We start from the raw sequence: 22,690 nt of genomic DNA on the forward strand, positions 1-22,690 counted from the left end.
CAATTGGTTGAGTCACTTTTAATTAAGTCTGGAATTTCCAAGGACAAAAACAGTGCTCCCCAACAGGACACCGAAGACAAGAAAACAAGGGGGATTGGGGTGGGAGGGTTCCTAGAACTGGTTCCTGAGCACGAGGGGTGATCACAGCAAATCATACTTTGTTGAAATGGGAGGAGGGGACAAATCCCTCCATCAACTAGAAGCAATCTTTTCACATATTTCCCTCTTGGTATTTCAGCTCTACTGCTAAATCCAGGATGAACCAACTCTGAGCTGGGCATAAATGTGAGGAGTCTGTGAGGAGGCGGAGAGAAGAGGAGTCCCGTGAGCACAATGGTCAGTGAGAATTACCAAATAACTGGGGACATCTAAATGAACCATACCTCATTGTGTTTGGGACCTACAGAGTTAACCTGTCCATTTTCCCTTGACTTACTCATTCACGGCTATTGCGTTTGGCCAAAAACTAAAGCTGTTGTCCAAGCAACATCAGTCTCATTATAAAGAGAGGAACAACCTGGCATCAGAAAATGTAATGACCCTTTTGAAGGCAGCTGCTTCAGAAGCTTGTGAATCATTTTGAAATACTCGGGCCAAACCACATCAGTACCGCATTTAAATAAAATGCAATACACGCAACCACCAAAAATAAAGTGATGACTTGTCAGAACTCTAGTTCTGCTTTTCCTATCAGGTCTGCTGGTAATGCATCTGATTAATTTCAAAATCATATTCTGAGTAAGGTACCTGCTTAATAAGTGAAGACCTCAGGCTTTCAAAGGAAAAGCTCCTACCTTTCTAGGCCATACCTGCAGATGCAACAACTGACTGCCCTAGAGCGTGGTACTTCAACCCCAAACACGCAGCCTGACTTGAAGCAGCTGGGGAAGCCCAAAGCAGTGAACTCCTGTGTCAGCAGCCCAGAAGACCCACGGAAGAGGAAATCATTGCTGCTGGCCATCCTGCCTTAAACTCCAGGAATTACAAGTCACATGCTGCCTCTGGTCTTAAAGCCCTGGGCAGTTTTGTTTCCTGTCCTCTTTCACACCTGACCTTTGACTGCTGCTCAAACTGAAAAAAAAAAAAAAAAAAATGAATTTTCTGAAACCCAAAGCCAGTAGAGATTGGATGCTGGTGCATAATCTTCACTGTTCTCAAGCCCATCAGCTGTGAAGCCCGAGTATGGCCAGAATAAGGCCCAGGGAAACCACACTCCATCCTCTGTTCGCTTACCGCTATCTTCTTTCTCAAGGCTTATTTGTCACCTCTCATTGTTCTCAGAGGAGTCCTTCTACCTCCAGATGAATAACTCATTCGTTCTTCCACATAATGGTGTCTGCCCAGGCTTCCTACAGCCCCTTTAGTTGGGATATGCTGAAGGATCCATTAGGAGATAATGATAACTCACATGATCTCACCCAATACTTTAAAATCTCAGCAGTGAGGCGGGGTCGGGGGGGATGTTGTTTATGGAAGCAGTGTTTCTCCAAATCCCCATCCCTCCACACACTAGACACATGAAGTGGTGGACACTAAATCCCGTGTAAAGGATGCAGCCATGGGAAATGCGCCATCCCCCATCGGAGGCCGATTTGGAGGACCAGCACCCCTGAGCATTCTGGGCACTTGGTAAAGGAACAGGAGTGGGAGAAGGGCTGTCAGGATCAAAAGCGGGGGAGACGGAGAGAAAGGATGCCAGCGGGGCAAAACGGCTCTTGTCTGACTCGGTGCTATCTTCTGGTCCTGTTACTCTATGTTACTTTCTGCCACTCCACCCTCACTCTATTTTCCAAATACCTCAAGATGTTTCTAAGAGGTTCTGAATTATTGACAAACCTAAGGGAGACGCTTTGGAAAAGAATAAGTACAAAAACAGACTGGTATGGCTAGTGCAAACACTTGGTCATTGGCAGTTTCCTTTTTAAGGCCCAAAGAGAAGAAACGGAGGGGGAAAAAAAAAAAAACCTGCCTCTGCTAAATAATAATGATATTCACAGAACAAGAGGCCCTGCAAGTCCAAGGCTCACAGTCTCCCCAGCTTTACTCACCCCGAGCCATCTCGCTCCTTTATTGGCAGCCTGTTGAATCTGGACTCTTTTGAGGGTGACATGGTAAACAGCTCCTTCCTCTACCTCTTCACCCCAGTCCTGAATCGAGCTCTGCCAGGAGACAGGACAAAGAAACAGAAAAAGTTGTTTGTTTGTTTGTTTGTTTGTTCCCTCTTCACTAACCACAATCTATCCCTGCTGCTTCGCTGCTTACAACAGCACTCAGGGCATAAGACGGGCTGTTCAAAATAAACATTACAATCGGAGCAACATAAGACACACTGTGATAGACGGAATACTGAGATTTTCTTGGCCCCCCAGCTCTTTCCTATGCTATCAAGAGCCCAGGGCTTTTCCATTTAGTTATTCTTCCTAGATTCCTTCACGTATCTTAAATACCTTTTTAAAGTCTTTTTTTTTTTCTTTCTTAAAGAAACTGAAGTTTAGTCCTGGTTCACTTTTCCTCCTTAAATGAGAGGAAAAAGAATCCACTGGCAGAAAGAGTTTGTCTCTTTACAAGTGGCTCCGTTCTTGGAGCAAACTGCTTTTTAAACTCTGCCACAAATAAGTGTTTAAAATGCTGAGTGCTCGCTCCTTTGGAACGAAATGCTTCGCATGTCTTTTTTCTCCTCTTATTGTTTGGTAACCCAGAAAGTTAGCGGGAGGGAAAAAGTTTTTATTTCCGTCAAATAACCTGGCAAGTGCAGAAAAAAGCAACACATCGGCTGTGTGCAGCGACCCCCTGGGTTTCCCTAAACTTGAAGTTTGTGTTTAAAGAGCCGCTGGGACTCAGAGGCGCTCCGCGGATCACCCAGACTCACAGACCTCTTGCCTGAAAAGTTTTCCTTTGCTGACATACATCAGCCCAGATACACCAAAGGCAACTGCTGAGAAAAATAAGTATGGTTTAAAGGCAGAAGACACGCAAAGAGGAAGGCGGAGAAAGCCGAGGGAGAAAGCTCCGAGCTCCAAAGTCTGGGATCGGATGGCTCCGCTCACTCCGAGGAGTCCAAAACCCGCCCAGAGAAAGCGGGAGAAGATTCCCCACCAGAGCAGCGTCGGGAGAAGGCAGAGAGTTCTCGTTACCATTTTAGCTTGCCAAAGCAATTTCATTCTCAGTTTTCTCTCCGGTGTGTGGACGCGGCATGATGCGCCCCGCTCCCAGGCGAACGCGATCCCCGCGCGTCTCCGCCGCGGCGCCTCCAAGCCCCGGCCCCGCGCGGCCGCCGCGCACGGAGCACAGACACGCGCCCGCCGCCGCCGGTGCGCGCGACTCGGCCACAAAGGGAGCGCGGCGAGCGAGCCGGCGAACGAGGGCGCCGCAGACTCCTCCCCACGCCACCCCGCCGCTCCGTGATGTCAGGCTTTCCTGTTTGTGCTCGGGAGCACACTCTCCCTTTCTGAAATCCCGCGGATAAAGTTAGCATGCCGTGATTTCTCCAGCTCTGAATGCGATCGGCAGCCAGCCACCCTTTCTAGTGGATCAGGTTTTCCTGATTGGCCACCAGGTGCCCTCAAAAGATCCGGGTGTGGTATTGGGGATCTAAGCGTGTTTTTCCTTCCCTCGCTCAAAGAAATAAAGGAGGAAGAGGTGCAAACAGGAATGGGAGGAGGGGGTCGGATAAACGTCTTTTATCTGCTTGTTACCTATGGAATTTAGATTCAATCAGGGCGACCCCGGTGAGAATGGCAGTACTAGAAGCCAGGAAGTTTTTCATAAGGACAAAAAAAAAAAAAAAAAAGAATTGGTCAGAGGGTGTTCCAAAACCCACGCCTCAGGGTTGCGCTTGTCCTGAATCAGCACACCACCAACAGGAAATGGCTCTGGACGTCTTTCTACCCCCCATAGTTTAAGGCTCATCAACTGTAACTGGCCACTGTGGGAGGGAAAGGGGCAAAGCAGGAGAGGGTTCTGCTGAGACTGACAGCGTGGAAATTGGGCCACCGGCGGCCCGGGAAGTTCCGTGAGTCTGTGAGTTGTCACCATGGGTTGCGTTGTCTGTACTGTAGGGACACAGTGGGATGATAACCTCGGGGAGAGAGCCATTCGGAGGACACTGCCGGAGGCAGTTTCGTCCTAACAGAAAGTAAATCAACAGCGAAATTCCAGATGATAATATAATCAAACATTGGCACATGACAGAATTCCATGCCAATTGCAAAAAAAAAAGTTTAGAGCGCATGTCTTTTATACTGTTCTCCCCTAAATGAATTTAATAGCCTTTAAATTTTTTTTAAAAGAAAGGCCTCTTACTAATTGCCATGCTAAGGCATAAGGCTGGGCTTTGGTTAATAATAAATATATTATGAACTGAAAAGCTAGAGAATCCAGTGTACTGGTGTTCCCAGGAAAGCAAAACTAAATGACAGTGAGGGTGCATCCAGGAAAAATAAAAAGATCTTTGGATACTTCAGAACTTCTCGAAGTCACTCAGCAAAGTTCCCCACAAACAACCAGAAACTATTGGACAGAAGGGATGCTCTTTTTATCAAGCTTTGATTATTTCTATTTTTACGAAAGCATGTAAACTTGACCTTTCAGTGACCACCAGCATAGAGTGTCCCCAGTGTCCAGAGGAAGACCTACCACCTGCCTCTTAAGCCATTCCAGGCCCACCCCATTCAGTGATCCTGAAGAACACAAGATACACCTGGGGACAGTTAAACAACCCATCAGATTAATTTCATAACTACTTTAACCTGATCTTTGGCTGTGACTTTGGAGATGACCCCTTACATTTTTCTAGTTCAGGGATATTAAGAAGTTTCTTCAAACTTGCCCCTCCCAGGAAGCCTTCTTGGACAGGGCAGCTTATAACTCACAAGGCTCCAGTCAAGTTTCAGATCTCATCAGCCTCCTCTCCACCAACTCCCTGGCAGACTACCTGATGAGTAAGGGGAAAAGAGGCTCCCAGCAGATGCAGCTTCAAATCCTGGTTTCACATTAAGAGTGAACTTGGGATCTACTTCCCTGGGCTTTCATTTCCTCATCTGTAAAATGGGACAAAGGCTTCCCTGATGGCTCTGGTAAAGAATCCGCCTGCTGATTCAGGAGACATGGGTTCGATCCCTGAGTCGGGAAGATCCCCTGGAGGAGGAAATGGCAACCCACTCCAAAATGCTTACCTGAGAAATCTCATGGACAGAGGAGCCTGGTGGGCTACAGTCCATGGGGTCACAAAAGAGTTGGACACAACTTAGTGACTAAACCAGAACAATAACAAAATGGAACGAACATCTACCTCATAGAGTCTGAAAAAGGATTAAATGCAATATGTATACAACTCATCTAGGGCATGATCAAAAAAGCTCCATTCCCTTATTATTATTGCACTTCCTCCCAAACTGCATTTTCCCAGACTCACTGAAAAGTTGTACGTACGCAATGTGCGGAAATCTAAAATGATGTCTTCTCACTAAATAATTTCAGAGAGATTTTCCAAGAATAACTACTTGTATTTATACCCAATCATGTACGTGATTTTGTCCAAATGTTAATCCTCAAAAAAAGGCTGGCCGGTTTTCTGCTAGACAGAACAATGAAGTGTTGCAGTTTACAATTTTTAAATATTTATTTTAAAATATTCCACCTGCAGGCAGCTCAGCCAGTATTACCTTATTACATACTTTTGGGTTAAAATACTCCTAATCAGTATCTGGGGAGGATAAATCAGTAAGCCATTTATAACTAAGTTTGAATTTATTTACTAGATTAATCTACCTATGACTTTATATAGTTCTAAAAGAACAGGTCAAGTTTTGTTTAAAAGATATCAGCAGTTCATCTTTCATCTCCTTGGTTAAGTTTATTCCTAGGCATTTTATTCTTTTCAATGCTTTTTTAAGTGGGACTGTTTTCTTAATTTCATTTCCAGATTGTTCATCATTAATGTATAGAAATGCAACTGATTTTCATATATTAATTTTATATCCTGTGACTTTACTCGATTCATTTGTTAGTTCTGGTAAGTTTCAACAAATAGTGCTGGGAAAACTGGATGTGCACATGCAAAAGAATGAAACCAAACACGTCTAACATCACACACAAAAATCAACTCAAAATTAATTAAAGACTTAGGCAGAAGACCTGAAACTATAAAATTCATAGAAGACTACATAAGGGGAAAGCTTCATAACATTGGTGTTTGCAATGATTTCATGGATATGACACCAAAACCAGAGGCAACAAAATCAAAAATAGACATGTGAGACTACATCAAACTAAAACACTTCTGCACAGCAAAGGAAACAGAGTGAAAATTCCACCTATGGTATGAGAGGAAATGTTAGCAAGCAACATCTGATAAAGACTTAATATCCATAATATATAAGGAACTCCCATAACTCAATGGCAAAAATAAGAATAACTGAATTTTTATTTTTATTTTTTTCAAGATATATATATATATTTTTTTTTAATTTTATTTTATTTTTAAACTTTACATAATTGTATTAGTTTTGCCAAATATCAAAATGAATCCATCACAGGTATACATGTGCTCCCCATCCTGAACCCTCCTCCCTCCTCCCTCCCCATACCATCCCTCTGGGTCGTCCCAGTGCACGATACTGGATGCACTGGGACGACCCAGAATAACTGAATTTTTAAATGGGCAAAGGACTTTAAAAAACACATTTCTCCAAAGATGTACAAATGGTCAACAGTTCTGTGAAAAGAAGCTCATCATGACTAATCATCAGGGAAATGCAAATCAAAACCAAATAAGATATCATATCACCTCACACCTCTTAGGATGGCCATTACTTAAAAAAAAAAAGAAAGAAAAACCACACATGTTGACCAGGATTTGGAGAAAAAGTAACCCTTGGACACTATTGGTAAGAAAGTCCATTGGTACAGCCATTACAGAAAACAATGTGGAGGTTCTTCAGTAAATTAAGAATAAAACTGCCATACGATCCAGCGATTCTGTTACTGGGTATTTATCCAAAAGAATTTAAATCAAGATCTTAGAGAGACCTGAGTGCTCCCACACTCATTGCAGCACTGTGTATAATAGCCAAAATGTGGAAACAATGTAAATGTACATCAGCGCATCAATGGATAAAGGTGTGATATATACAGACCACAGAATATTATTCAGCCTTGAAAAAGAAGGACATCTTGTCATACCAAACTACACAGATCTCCTTGGACTGCAAGGAGATCCAACCAGTCCATCCTAAAGGAAATCAGTCCTGAATACTCACTGGAAGGACTGATACTGAAGCTGAAACTCCAGTACTTTGGCCACCTGCTGCAAAGAGCTGACTCATTCCTGATGCTGGGAAAGATTGAGGGCAGGAGGAGAAGGGGACAACACAGCATGAGATGGTTGGATGGCATCACCGACTCAATGGACATGTGTTTGAGTAAGCTCTGGGAGTTGGTGATGGACAGGGAAGCCTGGTGTGCTGCAGTCCATGGGGTCACAAAGAGTTGGACACTTCTGAGCGACTGAACTGAACTACACAGATGAACCTAGACGCCATTATGCTAAGTTAAATAAGCCAGTCACAGAAGGACAAATACTGCAAGATTGCACTTACATGCGGTATCTCAATTAATCAAAGTTGTAGAAGCAGACAGTAGAAGGGTGGTTGCCAGGAGCTAGAGGAGGGGCAAATAAGGAGTTGCTCTTCAGTGATGAAAAAGTGCTAGAGATCTACTGTACAGTATTATGTTTATAGTTAACAGGAACTATACACTTGAGATTTGTTAGCTGAGGGGAAGGGAAGGAAATCAGAAAATATCTATTCTTAAAGCAGTAGGATGTTGCTAGGAATGGTTTTATGTCACCATATTTGGTGATCATTGGAAGTCAGAAGCAATAGAAGATTCTTAGGATATGACAGGAAAAGGGAAGACGTACGGAAGAACCCCAAATGAGAGACAGAAAAAATTTTTTTTCTTGCTCAGGGCCAATAAATAGAGAACTGGTAACAGCAAACGTAAGCAGCTTGTGTGCAGATTCTTTAAGAGAATCTATCAAGAAATGGAAATACAGAGTTTATATATTCCATTCATTTATTTAGTCATTGGCTTCTATGACATCATGCTTTTCTAGATTTTACTCTACATCTCTGGCTGCAAGAAAAAAGTGAAAATATAAAAATTGTGATAGTATAGTTATGTATGTAGGTTGACATGGAGTAATACTTATGTGCCTAGGTAAATGATGAGACACTTGTTATATCTCAACCTAGAGCTTGACCTTCTCTACTCACAGCCTTGTCCTCATATTTCCTTTCATGCCTATCGTGACTGTTAAATAAACTATCCTATGTAAAGTAGCTAACAGAATAAACTATGCTAAATAAAGTACCTGAGAGAGTGCTTTTGGAACACAGGCGGCCTTGAATAAAAACGTATCTTCTTCTCTCCCTACCCCCACACTCTTTCCCTTTAGTGTAATTCTGTGTTCATTTACTGCATTTGGTTTGCAATCTGCATGTTCTTTAGATGTCTGCTCAGGTAATAGACTGTACTGTGTGACAGAAGAGTCAGAGCAGTGCGAGTATAATAGACATTGTACTTGGAGATAAGTAGGCAAAAACTTGTCTTAAATATGCAACATCAGCATAAGATAGAAATGGGAAGGCCAAGGCTTTGTCCTCAAACTCACTGCTGGACTGTGATGTCCTGCACCCAGTTGAAACTATAGAGGAAAACAGTCCAAAGACAGCAACAGTAATAATAACACAGCTACGTGAAAAAAGCTAAATAACTCAGAGGTCACGATTCTCCTTCCACACATTAGGACTGCTGAGTGCATATTGCCTCTGCTTTCCAAAAGCCCTTACCTAAACAGATGAGCTTGAAAATTTTTCCCACTTTTGAGTGGAACTGATAATAGCCACTTTGCACCATTTTATTCACAAACTATATATACCTTTAGCATTCCATGCATGCACGCTCAGTCACTCAGTCGTGTCCGACTCTTTTTGACCCCATAGACTGTAGCCTGCCAGGCTGCTCTGTCCGTGTTATTGATTCTCCAGGCAAGAATACTGGAGTGGGTTGCCATTTCCTTCTCCAGAGGATCTTCCTGACCCAGGGATCAAACCCACAACTCCTGCATTGGCAGTAGGATTCTTTACCACTGAGCCACCTGGAAAGCTTAGCTATCTGTAGGTCCCTAAAAAAAACTTTTGGTGAGGTACATAAACAAATAAATCTGTTACTTCTTCTTAACTCCTTCCCCCAGCAATATCAAAGGTTTGTCCAAATGTAAACCACTTAATCCTCTCAACATCCCTATGAAATGCTTCCCCCTAGTCTTCAGGCTTATAAGCTATGTTGCTCATTAACTTTCCTTCTTCAGCCTTCCACCATCAGCCAGGCATCCTGCTATGGTCGTTTCTAGCTCTGCTAAAGGGGGTTGCTCCATTTACCGACTCTTTGCTTGAACTTTCAACCTTGCTTTGCAAAAGGCAAGGAACCGGTCATGCTTAGTTAAAGATGACCAGTCCTCCAAACACTCAAAGCAGTAGAGAGTTGTACTATTTTCTGAGAGCCCAAAGTTATTTTTACTAATTATCACGGACATACTATGAGGTAGGAGTTAAAATTTTTCTGTGCTCTGTTATTAGGGAGTTATTTATTTAGGCAAGCAAATTACAAGTCAATTTTAGACGGACCCACTACACCCAAAGAAGGGGCTGCTTTAGGGGGTAGAAAATGGAGACAGAAGAAACATAAATAGCACTTGACAGATGGCAGGCCAATGGCAGAAGACTCCTCTGGCCACGATGATAAATGCTTTTCAACTAATAGTTTACCAGTTGGGGGTGGTTATTCTTAATTGTTGATGAAGCTTTCCTGAGGAGGAAGTTGGTTACTGGAATACTGTTTTGTAAGTTGGGCTAATAAGCATTATAAGCTCATCTAATTACAGATTTCTGTAAAGGACATCCAGAAATGTGTTCACATGGTTGAAAAGATCAAAACTTAGAACAATCAGCTCAGACATAATGGCAGGTCCCTGTGATATGTAACAAAACATTCTACAAAATGGGAGATGGGTGACCTAATGCCAGGATGGGCTTTGACCAAGATTCTGGAAGAAGTTACTGGGCAATGAGCCAAATTATATCTTGTTTCAGGCCTAAAGGAACCTCTTTTTTTCCCATAATATATTGAAGTGGTACCGAAAACCCAAATAAAGCTGCTAGAACACATAGTCAGAGACACCTAGATTTGAGTCCAAATCAATCCAGTTCTCTCGGAGGCAAGGTCTCATCCCTAAGTCTGTAAAAAAACAGGGATATAAACACCTTCCTCGTTGGCTCAGAGCGAGAATTAAATGAGTCTTTGGCACAGTATCTGGCACCATAGTTAATACTCAGTTAGGGTTGCTGATGGTGATAATGGTGTCAAGTCAATAAGTTGCAAAAGCTACAAGAGACTGACTACATGAAAAATCAGACCTATAGATTGAGTCGCTCAAGATTTTGCAGATTGAAGCAAAAACTTCATGATACAAAGAACCAGACTGGTTAGTCAGTGAGCAACATCAAGTCTCTATATGGCACAGAAAAATACTAAGCTTTGTGTCCTCTCCTACCTCAAACTACCTCCACGCAGGGATCAGACGAATCTTTTCAAATCACCATACCATCACCTCCTATTCTTATTTTTTCTCAATTTATTTCTTTTTAATTGAAAGATGATTGCTTTACAATATTGTGTTGCTTTCTGCCATATAGCAACAGGAATCGGTCATAGGTATACATATATCCCGTCCCTCTTGAACCTCCCTCCCACATCCCACCTCATCCCACTCCTCTAGATGGTCACAGATCCCCAGTTTGAGTTCCCTGAGTCATACAGCAAATTTCCACTGGCTACCTATTTTAAATCCCTCTAGTAGCTCCCCATTGCTAAGAATAAAAACCTAAATCCTTTTCATATTCCATAAAGTCTTGCCCAGGCTGGCCTCTTCCACTTCACTTTCTATACACTCTCCGGGCTCAGCGACCCCAGTCTTTCTTTCTTGTTTGTTTACTTGACTGTGCCAGGCCCTAGTTGCAGCACACAGGATCCTCAGTCTTCACTGTGGCATGTGGGATCTAGTTTCCTGACCAGGAAAAAACACAGGCTTCCTGCATTAAAAGCACGGAGTATTAGCCACTGGACCACCAGGGAAGTCCCCCACCCCAGTCTTCTTTCAATGTCTTGACCATACCTGGCTCCCCACCATCACAGAACCTTTACTCATGTGATTCCCTCTTTGGGGGACATTCCTCCTTCCTCTCCTCTCCCACTTGGGCTAAATCACCCTATTATGTGCTCTCATGGCAGCTTTTCCCTTTGCAGTTCTATCACATTTGTAATTTTTCATCAAATTGTGTGATTATTCGATAAATATCCATTTCCCCCAAACTCTATGAAGGCAGAGGTAATGTCAGTTTTCTCATCATTGTACTCCAGCACCTCACACAGTATCCAACACATGGTAGACGCTCAATAAATAACTATTCGACCTATTAACAGAGAGATACATAGATAAATTCATGCTATAAATTCAGCAAGTGCTTAGTCATTGTTGCTGAGTAAATAAATATAAATTTAATATAAATAAATATAAGTATAAATTTTCTTGGGCTCCAAAATCACTGCAGATGGTGACTGCAGCCATGAAATTAAAAGACACTTGCTCCTTGGAAGAAAAGCTAGGACCAACCTAGACAGCATATTAAAGAGCAGAGACATTACTTTGCCAACAAAGGTCTGTCTAGTCAAAGCTATGGTTTTTCCAGTAGTCATGTGTGGATGTGAGAGTTGGACTATAAAGAAAGCTGAGCACTGAAGAATTGATGCTTTTGAACTGTGGCATTGGAGAAGACACTTGAGAGTCCCTTGGACTGTAAGGAGATCAAACCAGTCAATCCTAAAGGAGATCAGTCCTGAATATTCATTGGAAGGACTGATGCTGAAGCTGAAACTCCAATACTTTGGCCACCTGATGTGAAGAACTGACTCTTGGAAAAGACTCTGATGCTGGGAAAGATTTAAGGCAGGAGAAGGGGATGACAGAGGATGAGATGGTTGGATGGCATCACTGACTCGATAGACGTAAGTCTGAACAAGCTCCGGGAGTTGGTGATGAACAGGGAAGCCTGGCGTGCTACAGTCTATGGGGTCGCAAAGAGTCAGACACTACTGAGCGAGTGAACTGAACTGACCATAAATAAATCGTAGATATTAACTCTACCTTAAGGTTGCTTATACTCTAGAAGCAGAAAAGGAACATAAAGGGAAAAAATAAAAAATGACTTTACAAAACCACAGATCAGCAGGTACAGATTTAGAGAGCAGGGTACTGAGCAGTGTGTCTCTAAGAGGAAGCTGAGAAAAGGGGCCAGGAGGTGAGTGCCCTTAAAGGACTCCCAGATAATTACAGTTTTTATTAAGGCTGTGTTACCACTAGCTTTGAAGGAAAAAATAAAAAAGCAATATGTACTGGAAGGAAGAAAAGGAAGTCTTCCAGTAGGAAGAATAGAAGCTTCAGAGGATAATAATTGCTTAGAAAAGTGGCTAATGTAGTCCAGGGAAATGAAGTTTAAATAAAGAAGTTGGTTGGTGGAAATTCCTGGTTTGATTTAAGAGGAAATTGAAATTATTAAAGAGTGTGAACAAGATGATTCTAATACTTGTCCAAAGGATGGCTTAGAGGTAAGAAAGTGGAGTGGTAGGGTCATCGGGTAGGAAGCTATTACAGTCATGTACTTGCCAAATAATCAACACCTAGGCTGAGACAAGACAAGGATTTTGAAATAGAGTCTGAATGACATTTTGGAAAAACAAATGTTGCAACTTGAGGATAGGCAGCATGTTGCAAGGAAATGAAGAGGGGGAAAAAAAAAAGATCTGCAAATTTTTAAGAGTGGGACACTGAGATTGTGGTAGAGACATGAAAACAAAGAGAAAATGGCATTTTGCTGTGGGTTAAAATATGATCAGTTCAGTTATGGAGAGAAAGAAAATAGAGATATTGAAGTGATGGGAAGGAAAGATAAAGACTAGAAATGGAGAAAGTGAGTTGCAAGTTAGTACATATAGGAAGTTGTTTGAAATCACTAACGCACATAATTCTCCCTCCTAAACAATCTCAAAATGCGTCTACAACTGAAGATGACCAACAAAAGTAACCAGAAGACTAGAGAGAGAGGGAAGCGGAACCGGGAGAGCTCGGGTTTTATGGAAACTAAGCCTGAAAGGAAAGCCTACTGCCACTAAAACTTCTCAAACACACTAAAATCAATCTTGGAATACAGGCAGTGAACTTTGGAATCCTTCAATGACTAAAGATTTACTTTCTGTCATCATCACAAGATGCTGCACACATTTGAAAAGGATTTTCCCTGTTTAAAGACATACAAAAGATTTTTTTAAATTTAATTATCACTAGTTATTCTAGTCTGTGACACGCTTCAATAAAATATAACCAAAGTTAATTGAAAGTCCTAGTGTGGTCAGTTACATAACACCAGAATTGCTGAATAGCTTAAATGTGGTGTTTTCCCAGAAATATTTGTCTTTTGGATGAAACCAAGAATGGAAAGTTTCTGCCTTAAAGGAGAACTTTGGAGAAGGTGGAAAGAAAAGAAAAACATATATGATGGAAATCTAACTTCCATCATAATTAACCCAAATGCTGCAAGTATGGTAACTACTCACGCAGAAAGACACAAGGACACAAAGAAAAGTAAATCTCACTGTTTTAGAGAGTTACTTGTGAGCCATATATCAATTAGATGTCTTTAAAAATCAGAAAATATCTCAAACACTGCCTTTGCCAGGAACAAATTTTAGACAGCTTTTTGGTTCTTGTTATTTTCCTGTTAAACTGGCAGAATCAACTGGTACTAACTCAAACTTATCCTGTTTTGTCTAGGACATGAAATGAGGTCTATAGAATGAAAATGTATTTAGTTCAGGGCAGGAGGAGGGAAGGAGTTATAACCCTTGGTTGATTCAACTTCTTCTAGATAGAATAGCGGATGCTCTAGACAGCTGCCTATCCTGGTTTTTCTTCCCTTTCCATCCAGAGATAATGGGTACGTGTACGTGTGTGTGTGTGTGTGTGTGTGTGTTGTGGAAAAGGGGAGTTTGGGATGCATGCAGTGGGAGGTAGGGTCTTGGGTGAGGTGTGTGTGTGTCTGAACTGAGTGTGTATGTATTATAGGATGAGAGAATTGATAGAGTAGATTGGCCTTCGTCTTGAACCTTAATCATAAAAATCTCATGATTTCTCTCCAGAATAATATAAATTCAACAGAAAGGCACTGTAAAGAAATGACAGTACAACTGTAAGTTATATGGCAACCTTAGAACAAAATAAGTAATATACATTTGCTTATAGTCAAATAGATAATATAACATTATTCAAAGGAATTCCTCTCTGGTAGCTGGTCAGGATGCCTTGCTGTGAAGTCAGTGTGTCCTGCACCTCAGAAAATCACACCACCCTTGGCTGAAGGCTCATGACCTTAGCATGAAGACCAGCTGGCATTCCTGGCATACATGCCCAACTCAGACTAAGTCCTTGGTCCTCGCCACCTGCAAAGGATGGGCAAGCAGTAGGAAATGCCTCAATGTGATTAGTCCTAGAAATCAGTATCAGACTCGAACTGTCCAAAGAGGGTCCAGGGGGTCTTAGAATCAGTTCCAGGTTCCCAGGATTCCAGGGCTAAACTGGACCGCCCAGGATTTTGTTGTGACCATGAACCATGCAAAAGCGCATCATCTTGGGGTTGTGGAGATCAGATCAAGACAGAAGCAGCCCGACTCTGACTATCGTCTCATAGAACACAGCTGCCATCACCACAGTGCTGGACAGCCTGTCTCTGGACTATTCTGTGGGAGAGAATTAGAAGTCTTTCTTGTTTAAATTGTTGTGAATTTGGCTCTGTTACAAGTAGCCAGACCTACATTCTAATTAATATACCTGTTAAATAGAACAGAAATCAGTAGAAAGTCACTTAGCCAAAGGCTAGATCATAATATTCTAAGACTGATTCTCATGTACTCTGATTCTGAAATTGTTCTGGGCTCTCAAAGGGATTCTTTTACCCATTTATGAACTCCTGTGCAATGAATATTTGCATGTTCACTACAAAGCAGGCACTGTGCTAGGCACTGCAGAAATAACTTTCAACAAGACAGTCCTGGTGAATGCCTCCTGGCACTGATGGATTAGAGGGAGAAACAGAACAAATCACCTACATGACAGGACGCTAAGTGCAGAGAGAAGGGATACTGTTGGAGTACACAGGCTGAGCCCATAGGATTTCAGGGGTTGCTTCCCGGAGAAAATGATCTCCACAGTGAGCTGGGAGAGCTGAGATGGACTCAGAAGTAGGAGAAGAAGTGGATGAGGGAAGAGGAGCAAGCAATCCAGGCAGAGGGAGCAGAACAGGGGAAGGGCCAGGACTCAGAGGGGTCACAGATCAAATAGAACCCTGGGCATGGCCTAGTTCATCAAACATGCCAAATATGAGGGAACTACACATTTTTCCTAAAAAAGAAGTAGCGCTAATTGGCTTAATAGTAGAACATACTAGAGACATGGGTTAGATCCCCGAGTCAGGAAGATCCCCTAGAAAAGGAAACGGCAACCCACTCCAGTATTCTTGCCCGGGAAATCCCATGGACAGAGGAACCTGGTGGCCGACAGTCCTTGGGGTCACAAAGAGTCAGACATGGCTGAGCACAATATAGTAACTGGACACATGTCCCTTGGAAACATTAAGTATGCTTTTGTTTTATTTTATATAATCCCATAATTCCTCAAATAATTCTCTGGAAAGGGTCAGGTAAATAAATAACTATTTTAAGGGTTTAACAGAGCACGTGCTATGCGTAAGGTGCCAATTGCACATCCTGGTCCCAGGTCTCAAGTCAGGGAGGCAAACAAGGGAATGACCAAAGCCAGCAGGCAAGAGGAAATGGTGTGCCTGTGAGCTTCTGGGCTTCCCTGCTGGCTCAGTGGTAAAGAACCCACCTGCCGATGCAGGAGATGCAGGTTCTATCCCTGGGTTGGGAAGATCCCCTGGAGGAGGAAATGACAACCCATTCCAGTATTCTTGCCTGGAAAATCTCAAGGACAGAGGAGCCTGGTGGGCTACAGTCCACAGGGTCACAAAAAAGACAAGACTGAAGCGACTAAACAACAAACAACAGGAAACCATACAGACTCCAAATTCCAAATCAGAATGCGAGTGTTACAGTTTGTTCTGCTTGGAATAGCCATCTGAGCACAAACAGGTGAGAGTCCAGTCCCTGGCGGGGAGTGGGGATACAGGCTGGTTGGAAGGACCTCTTGCAAGTCCACCTTGGGAATACTCGGAGCTGGTGCAACCCCTGACCGGGGAATGAGAGAGAAGAGTGAGGTCTCTTTCAAGGGAGGAAAAAGCAACTTTAGAGATGGTGAATGCTGTGAGCCTCCTGACGGAGACTTGAAGGACAAACAGAATGTCTAGGTGGAAGGGGAAGGATTTGAGAGGAGCAGAGCAGAAGAGGAGAGAGAAGTCTGAGCAGAAGGATTTTGGGCATGAGCCAAAAATAAATAAATAAAGTTTAAAACATAGACTTCAAGGCACAGAGCACCACAAGAGAAAGAGACATTTCATAATGCTAAAAGGGGCAATGTATCAGGAAGATGAGTATAAATGTATATGTAATTGATTCGACAGATTGAAAAAACAAAAATGTGAGCCCAAGCTTGACTTCCCTGGCTCAGACAGTAAAAAGTCCGTCTGCAATGCAGGAGACCTGGGTTTGATTCCTGGGCCAGGAAAATTTCCTGGGGAAGGAAATGGCAACCCACTCCAGTATTCTTGCCTGGGAAATTCCATGGACAGAGGAGCCTGGCGGGCTACAGTCCATGGGATCGCAAAGAGTCAGACACAATTGAACGCCTAACACTTTCAAACTTGCAGTCAAATGTGAGGCCATCCCAGACCAGGCAGAGGGAAGGAGGCCACCCAGCCCCCTCACACCACACATGCACACTCACCCATCGCCCCTCTGGCTCACTGTCTCACCAGAGCATTCATTCCTCAAGTCATATGAATGGAAAGGTGTAACTTCAACCAGTGTAGGCTGTCCAAGTTCCTCTGTGCTCTGGTGGTTTGAGATTTACATCCCTGACGTAGCTCAGAATTATGTATAATTTAGTCACTACAGCATGACTGTCATCTTTTTACAGAAATAAATATCTTTGGATTGGCAATCACTAACGCTTTCTGTCATTTTGCAGTTTACGAAATGATTCTACACACATTAGTTCTCTTAATCCTCACGACTCCCAAAAGTAGAGGTATCACTATCTCCATTTTATGACTTAAGAAACTGAAATGTCACGACTGCAAAGACAATATAAATGCTTAGAGCCAAGTCTTTTGACTCCAAATATCATGCCACTTTCAAAAGAATACATTTTTATTTCCAGAACATTTGTCTACATTCTTGTTTGTATGTTTTTAGGACTTATGGCACCTCATGAAGTACATTAGTTCTTCATGAAAAAAAAAAAAAGTTTAAGTGTTAGCTGCTCAGACGTGCCTGACTCTTTTGCTACCCTGTGGACTGTAGCCCTCCAGGCTTCTCTGTCCATGGAATTCTCCAGGCAAGAATATTAGAGTGGGTAGCCATTCCCATACCCATTAGTAATCAGAGGTGTATCCACACAGTTGCCAGCTGTCAAGAATTATGTCCTCACTGATTCTTTCATGAGTTTTTTATCCTTTTCGTGCCCGGGGCCCCTATCCTGGCTCGGGTTCCTCAGACCTGGTACAACGGCCCCATTCATTCATTCAGACGATCATGCAGGCAGCCATTACGCTCCAAGTACTGTGCTGACTGCTGGGCAAACTGGAGGATCGACACAGAGCCCTGCTCTCAGAGGGCTTACCATCTTAGGAAGGAGAGAGACCAGGATACGGGGATCAACATAGAGCCCTGCTCTCAGAGGACTTACCGTCTTAGGAAGGACAGAGGCCAGGATATGGGGATCGACACAGAGCCCTGCTCTCAGAGCACTTACCGTCATAGGAAGGACAGAGGACAGGATATGGAGATTGACACAGAGCCCCTGCTCTCAGAGGACTTACCGTCTTAGGAAGGACAGAGGCCAGGATATGGAGATAGACACAGAGCCCTGCTCTCAGAGCACTTACCGTCTTAGGAAGGACAGAGGCCAGGATATGGGGATCGACACAGAGCCCCTGCTCTCAGAGGACTTACCGTCTTAGGAAGGACAGAGGCCAGGATATGGGGATCGACACAGAGCCCTGCTCTCAGAGGACTTACCGTCTTAGGAAGGAGAGAGGCCAGGTTATGGGGATCGACACAGAGCCCTGCTCTCAGAGGGCTTACCGTCTTAGGAAGGGCAGAGACCAGGATATGGGGATCGACACAGAGCCCCTGCTCTCAGAGGACTTACTGTCTTAGGAAGGACAGAGACCAGGATACGGGACCTTGTAAAAAGAACGCGGGAATGCTTTTTGGAGGGACACGACTGAAGTGACTTAGCAGCGGCGGCGGCAAGGTAAGACCCCTAGCGTCGAGAGGCTCTTAATCCAGAGTTAAGAAGTCAGGGATGTCTAAAGCTGAGACTTTAATGGGAAGCAAAAATAAGCATGAACATTTTCAACAGTACGAGAACCATGAACTTCCAGATGTTCAATCTGGATTTAGAAAAGGCATAGGAACCATAGATCAAATTGACAACATCTGTTCGTTCATCGAAAAAGCAAGAGTGCCAGAAAAACATCTACATCTGCTTTACTGATTACGCCAAAGCCTTTGACTGTATGGATCACAATAAACTGCCGAAAATTCAAGAGATGGAAATACCAGACCACTTGACCTGCTTCCTGAGAAATGTGTATGCAGGTCAAGAAGCAACAGTTAGAACTGGACATGGAACAACAGACTGGTTCCAAATTGGGAAAGGAATACGTCAAGGCTATATATTGTCACCCTGCTTATTTTAACTTATATGCAGAGTACATCATGAGAAACACTGGACTGGATGAAGCACAAGCTGGAATCAAGATTGCCAGGAGAAATATCAATAACCTCAGATATGCAGATGACACCACCCTTATGGCAGAAAGTGAAGAACTAAAGAGCCTCTTGATGAAAGTGAAAGAGGAGACTGAAAAAGTTGACTTAAAATTCAACATTCAGAAAACTAAGATCATAGCATCTGGTCCCATCATTTCATGGCAAATAGATGGGAAAACAGTGAAAACAGTGACAGACTTAATTTTGGGGGGCTCCAAAATCACTGCAGATGGTGACTGCAGCCATGAAGTTAAAAGACGCTTACTCCTTGGAAGAAAAGTTATGACCAGCCTAGATAGGATATTAAAAAGCAAAGACATTACTTTGCCAAAAAGGTCCGTCTAACCAAAGCTATGGTTTTTCCAGTAGTCATGTAGGGATGTGAGAGTTGGACCATAAAGAAAGCTGAGCACTGAAGAATTGATGCTTTTGAACTGCGGTGTTGGAAAAGACTCTTGAGAGTCCCTTGGACTGCAAGGAGATCCAACCAGTCCATCCTAAAGCAGATCAGTCCTGGATATTCATTGGAAGGACTGATGCTGAAACTCCAATACTTTGGCCACCTGATGCAAAGAACTGACTCATTGGAAAAGACCCTGATGCTGGGAAAGATTGAAGGCGGGAGGAGAAGGGGACGACAGAGGATGAGATGATTGGATGGCATCACAGACTCAATGGACATGAGTTTGAGTAAACTCCGGGAGTTAGTGATGGACAGGGAGGCCTGGTGTGCTGTAGTCCATGGGGTTACAAAGAGTCGGACACGGCTGAGCGACTGAACTGAACTGAATCTAGGGGGAGAATGCTTAGTTCAGGAAAAGGAATGACATGAACAAAGGCATGGATGCCAATGAGAAGAAAGTAATTTCACAGATACAACTGAATATACTTTGATAGCCTGAAGGCACTGCTGAGATGCTGTAAGAGTCAGATTACGAACAGCCTGGGAGCCGCGTGAAAGAATCTGGACTTCATCCTGGAGCAGTGGAAACCATGAAAAGATATCACACAGTAGAGCGACATGAGAAGAGTCACATTTTAAACAGATCTGACTGCAGTATGGAGAAACGATTTGAGCAGCACGGCCACCATATAAATATGTGTGAGCCACTTAGGGCACTTTAACTTTTCTAGGAGCCACTTTAAAAAATAAAAGAACAGATGAAATTAATAATTAATTTTAATAATCTAGTTTCTTTAACCCACAGTACTAGAAAGAGGTATGGAGAGAAGTGAACACGTGGGAGAAGTACTCAGAAGAAGAAATTTGTCACAGGTGAGAACTTACTTTAGTTCATTTGACCCATTAGGATCAAACGAATCTTCCTGAAATATAGCTCTACTTAAGATATCCCCGTGTTTTAATTTTTCCACATTTTTGCTCTTTAGCCACCAGATAAAGCCTAGACTCTTTCGCCAGCAGCCGACACTGCCTTTCCTCCAGATCCGCATCCTCCCATCCACAATGATGGGCCTCTCGGCTCCCACCTGCGGACCCAGTGTCTAAGACCAGTCATAACCTTATGCAGAAGGAATGAAAAGACCTCAGCTCAGCGCTCTGGAATGGAGCATCAGACTTCTGCCCCTCCTTAGAGTCAGGCCCCTGTGTTCCAGGTCTGACTCCTGGCTTGGAAGTCTGCCTGGTCCCTCTGCGGTGGGGGCCTTGCATTTCGCTCTCCATTCCACTTTTTCCTCCTTCCAGAGTTTGGAAGTCTGCCCATGAACCTGAGCTTAGCGGCTGGAGCCTGCTGACTGCTGACGGACCTTCTTATTGAATCTCCCTCCTGAACAAAATTTCTCAAGTCCACCTGGTGCTAGATTTTCCAGTGCCAGCACCTCCCCGCCTCAAGATCTGTCAGCCACCTCCCAACACCAGCTCCACTCACCCAGGCAAGTAGAGTGACCACCTTGTCGTCTGCTGCCATATTCCTCTGAGTCTCCCTTCCAACACCTCGTTTGCAGCCTAGACTTGCCCTACAGCTCCTACCCCAGTCCCCTGGGCAGATCTAGCTTCTGCCAGTTTGCTCTGTCTTTGGCAGTGAACCCGGCCATTTCTAACAATGTTTTGAGCTGTAACAATTAACCATCAAGGCCCTGCAAATTTCCATCTACCCACCACTGAAACTTCTTCCTCCCTAAGCTTGTGTACCCTTTACTCCAGTCAAAATCATCTCCCCGTCATTTGCCATTCATGCCCCCCACTTACTAACCTCCCTGATTCACTCCATCCAACCACTCAGGCCGGAAAGGGCTTTCTCCCATTCCATTCCCATTTCCTGAGGGATTCTTACTAAATATTAAGCCTCCAAACATGACAATCTGTAATCTCCTCCCCATCCTGACTGGAAATGACATCCCTCTCCTCTGAACTCCTCCAGTTCATTATCTGGATTTCCAGTGTGGCTTTTATTACATTCTTCCTTCTTGCAAATGTCTAATCTCCCCAAGAATATAAATAAATGGCTTGGGTATAAGATCCATGTCTGATTACTTAGCAAAGCAAAATAGCTAGGGGAGAGGGAAGGAGGGAAAGAGGGACTTGGCTCCATTTCGCAAAATGAGTAACAGTCCATCAAGGATTATAACTGAACAAGTGTGACGGTCAAGTGTCTGCTTGCTGCTCCTGCTGCTGCTAAGTCACTTCAGCCATGTCCGATTCTGTGTGACCCCATAGATGGCAGCCCACCAGGCTCCCCCGTCCCTGGGATTCTCCAGGCAAGAACACTGGAGTGGCTTGCCATTTCCTTCTCCAATGCATGAGTGAAAAGGGAAAGTGAAGTTGCTCAGTCGTGTCCAACTCTTCGCGGCCCCATGGACTGCAGCCCACCAGGCTCCTCCGTCCATGGGATTTTCCAGGCAAGAATACTGGAGTGGAGTGCCATTGCATTCTCCACAAGAGCCTGCTTAACATCCTTAATATCATTCCTGAAACATGGGGGATACAGGCCCCTGTCCCTATAGACGTTAAGGAAATTCTCTGAGAGTCCCTTAAGTAATAATACAATATTATTCTATATAGCCTCTCTATTCAGAGTTATCTCTTTGCATCTCCCCCTCAACCCCAAATGCATCTGGGAGCCCCCACTCCCCCACCCTAAGTCTTGATGGTTCCTAAAGCAGACTTGGAAGAAATTCAGCCACCCAATTCAGATCCCTGCTGTCTCTCCTTGGCACCTACTAGGTCCACAAGTGTGATAAAAGGCAGCACAGCAGGTTTCCCCAGGGATAGAAAGAAATTTGTGGACCCGAGAAACACAGAGCCTCCCACCAGCACAAGCAGGAAACCTAGATTGCCAAGAGTGAATGTTTGTGTTTGTTATTAAAATGGGCAAAGTTACTTCTTGCACCCTGAATAACAGTCAGCCTCTTATTCCCTGTGTGGCAGTACATTCTGGACATGGAGACTGTTTTGCCAAATGTCTATGACACCGTATGATGGGGGAGAGTTAAGCACATTGCGCCACGAGTACTTTGCACATGTTTTCCCGCTTTCCTCTTAGGCACTCCAGAGTCTTCATAAAACATGAGAACTATCTCACCAGATCTATGTACAGGAGGCAGAGTA

General features: G+C 43.5%; 1 protein-coding gene and 1 long non-coding RNA gene across 7 annotated transcripts in view; one reads left to right on the top strand and one right to left on the bottom strand.

Annotated features, from left to right (window-relative positions):
• The window catches only part of RGL1 (ral guanine nucleotide dissociation stimulator like 1), a 277,622-nt gene that overhangs the window by 126,670 nt on the left and 128,262 nt on the right, over window positions 1–22,690 (bottom strand). For 4 of the 6 annotated variants that reach the window (XM_086343419.1, XM_086343423.1, XM_086343424.1 and 1 more), the window contains exon 3: window positions 2,049–2,159. In XM_086343419.1, the coding sequence (XP_086199545.1) occupies window positions 2,049–2,159 (111 nt within the window). Of the gene's footprint in view, window positions 1–2,048; window positions 2,160–3,134; window positions 3,331–22,690 lie in introns of those variants that run through there. The other 2 variants (XM_086343422.1, XM_086343421.1) reach the window with 1 other exon arrangement.
• Window positions 15,960–21,599, top strand: LOC147356226 (uncharacterized). The gene is made up of 3 exons (XR_015142693.1): window positions 15,960–16,320; window positions 20,334–20,401; window positions 20,515–21,599. It is a non-coding gene; the product is annotated as an uncharacterized LOC147356226 (long non-coding RNA).

Source organism: Bos grunniens, chromosome 16 (genome assembly GCF_055505025.1).
Source record: "Bos grunniens cultivar Pamir isolate PY7600 chromosome 16, Bosgru_T2T1.0, whole genome shotgun sequence".
NCBI classification, from domain to species: Eukaryota; Metazoa; Chordata; class Mammalia; order Artiodactyla; family Bovidae; genus Bos; species Bos grunniens.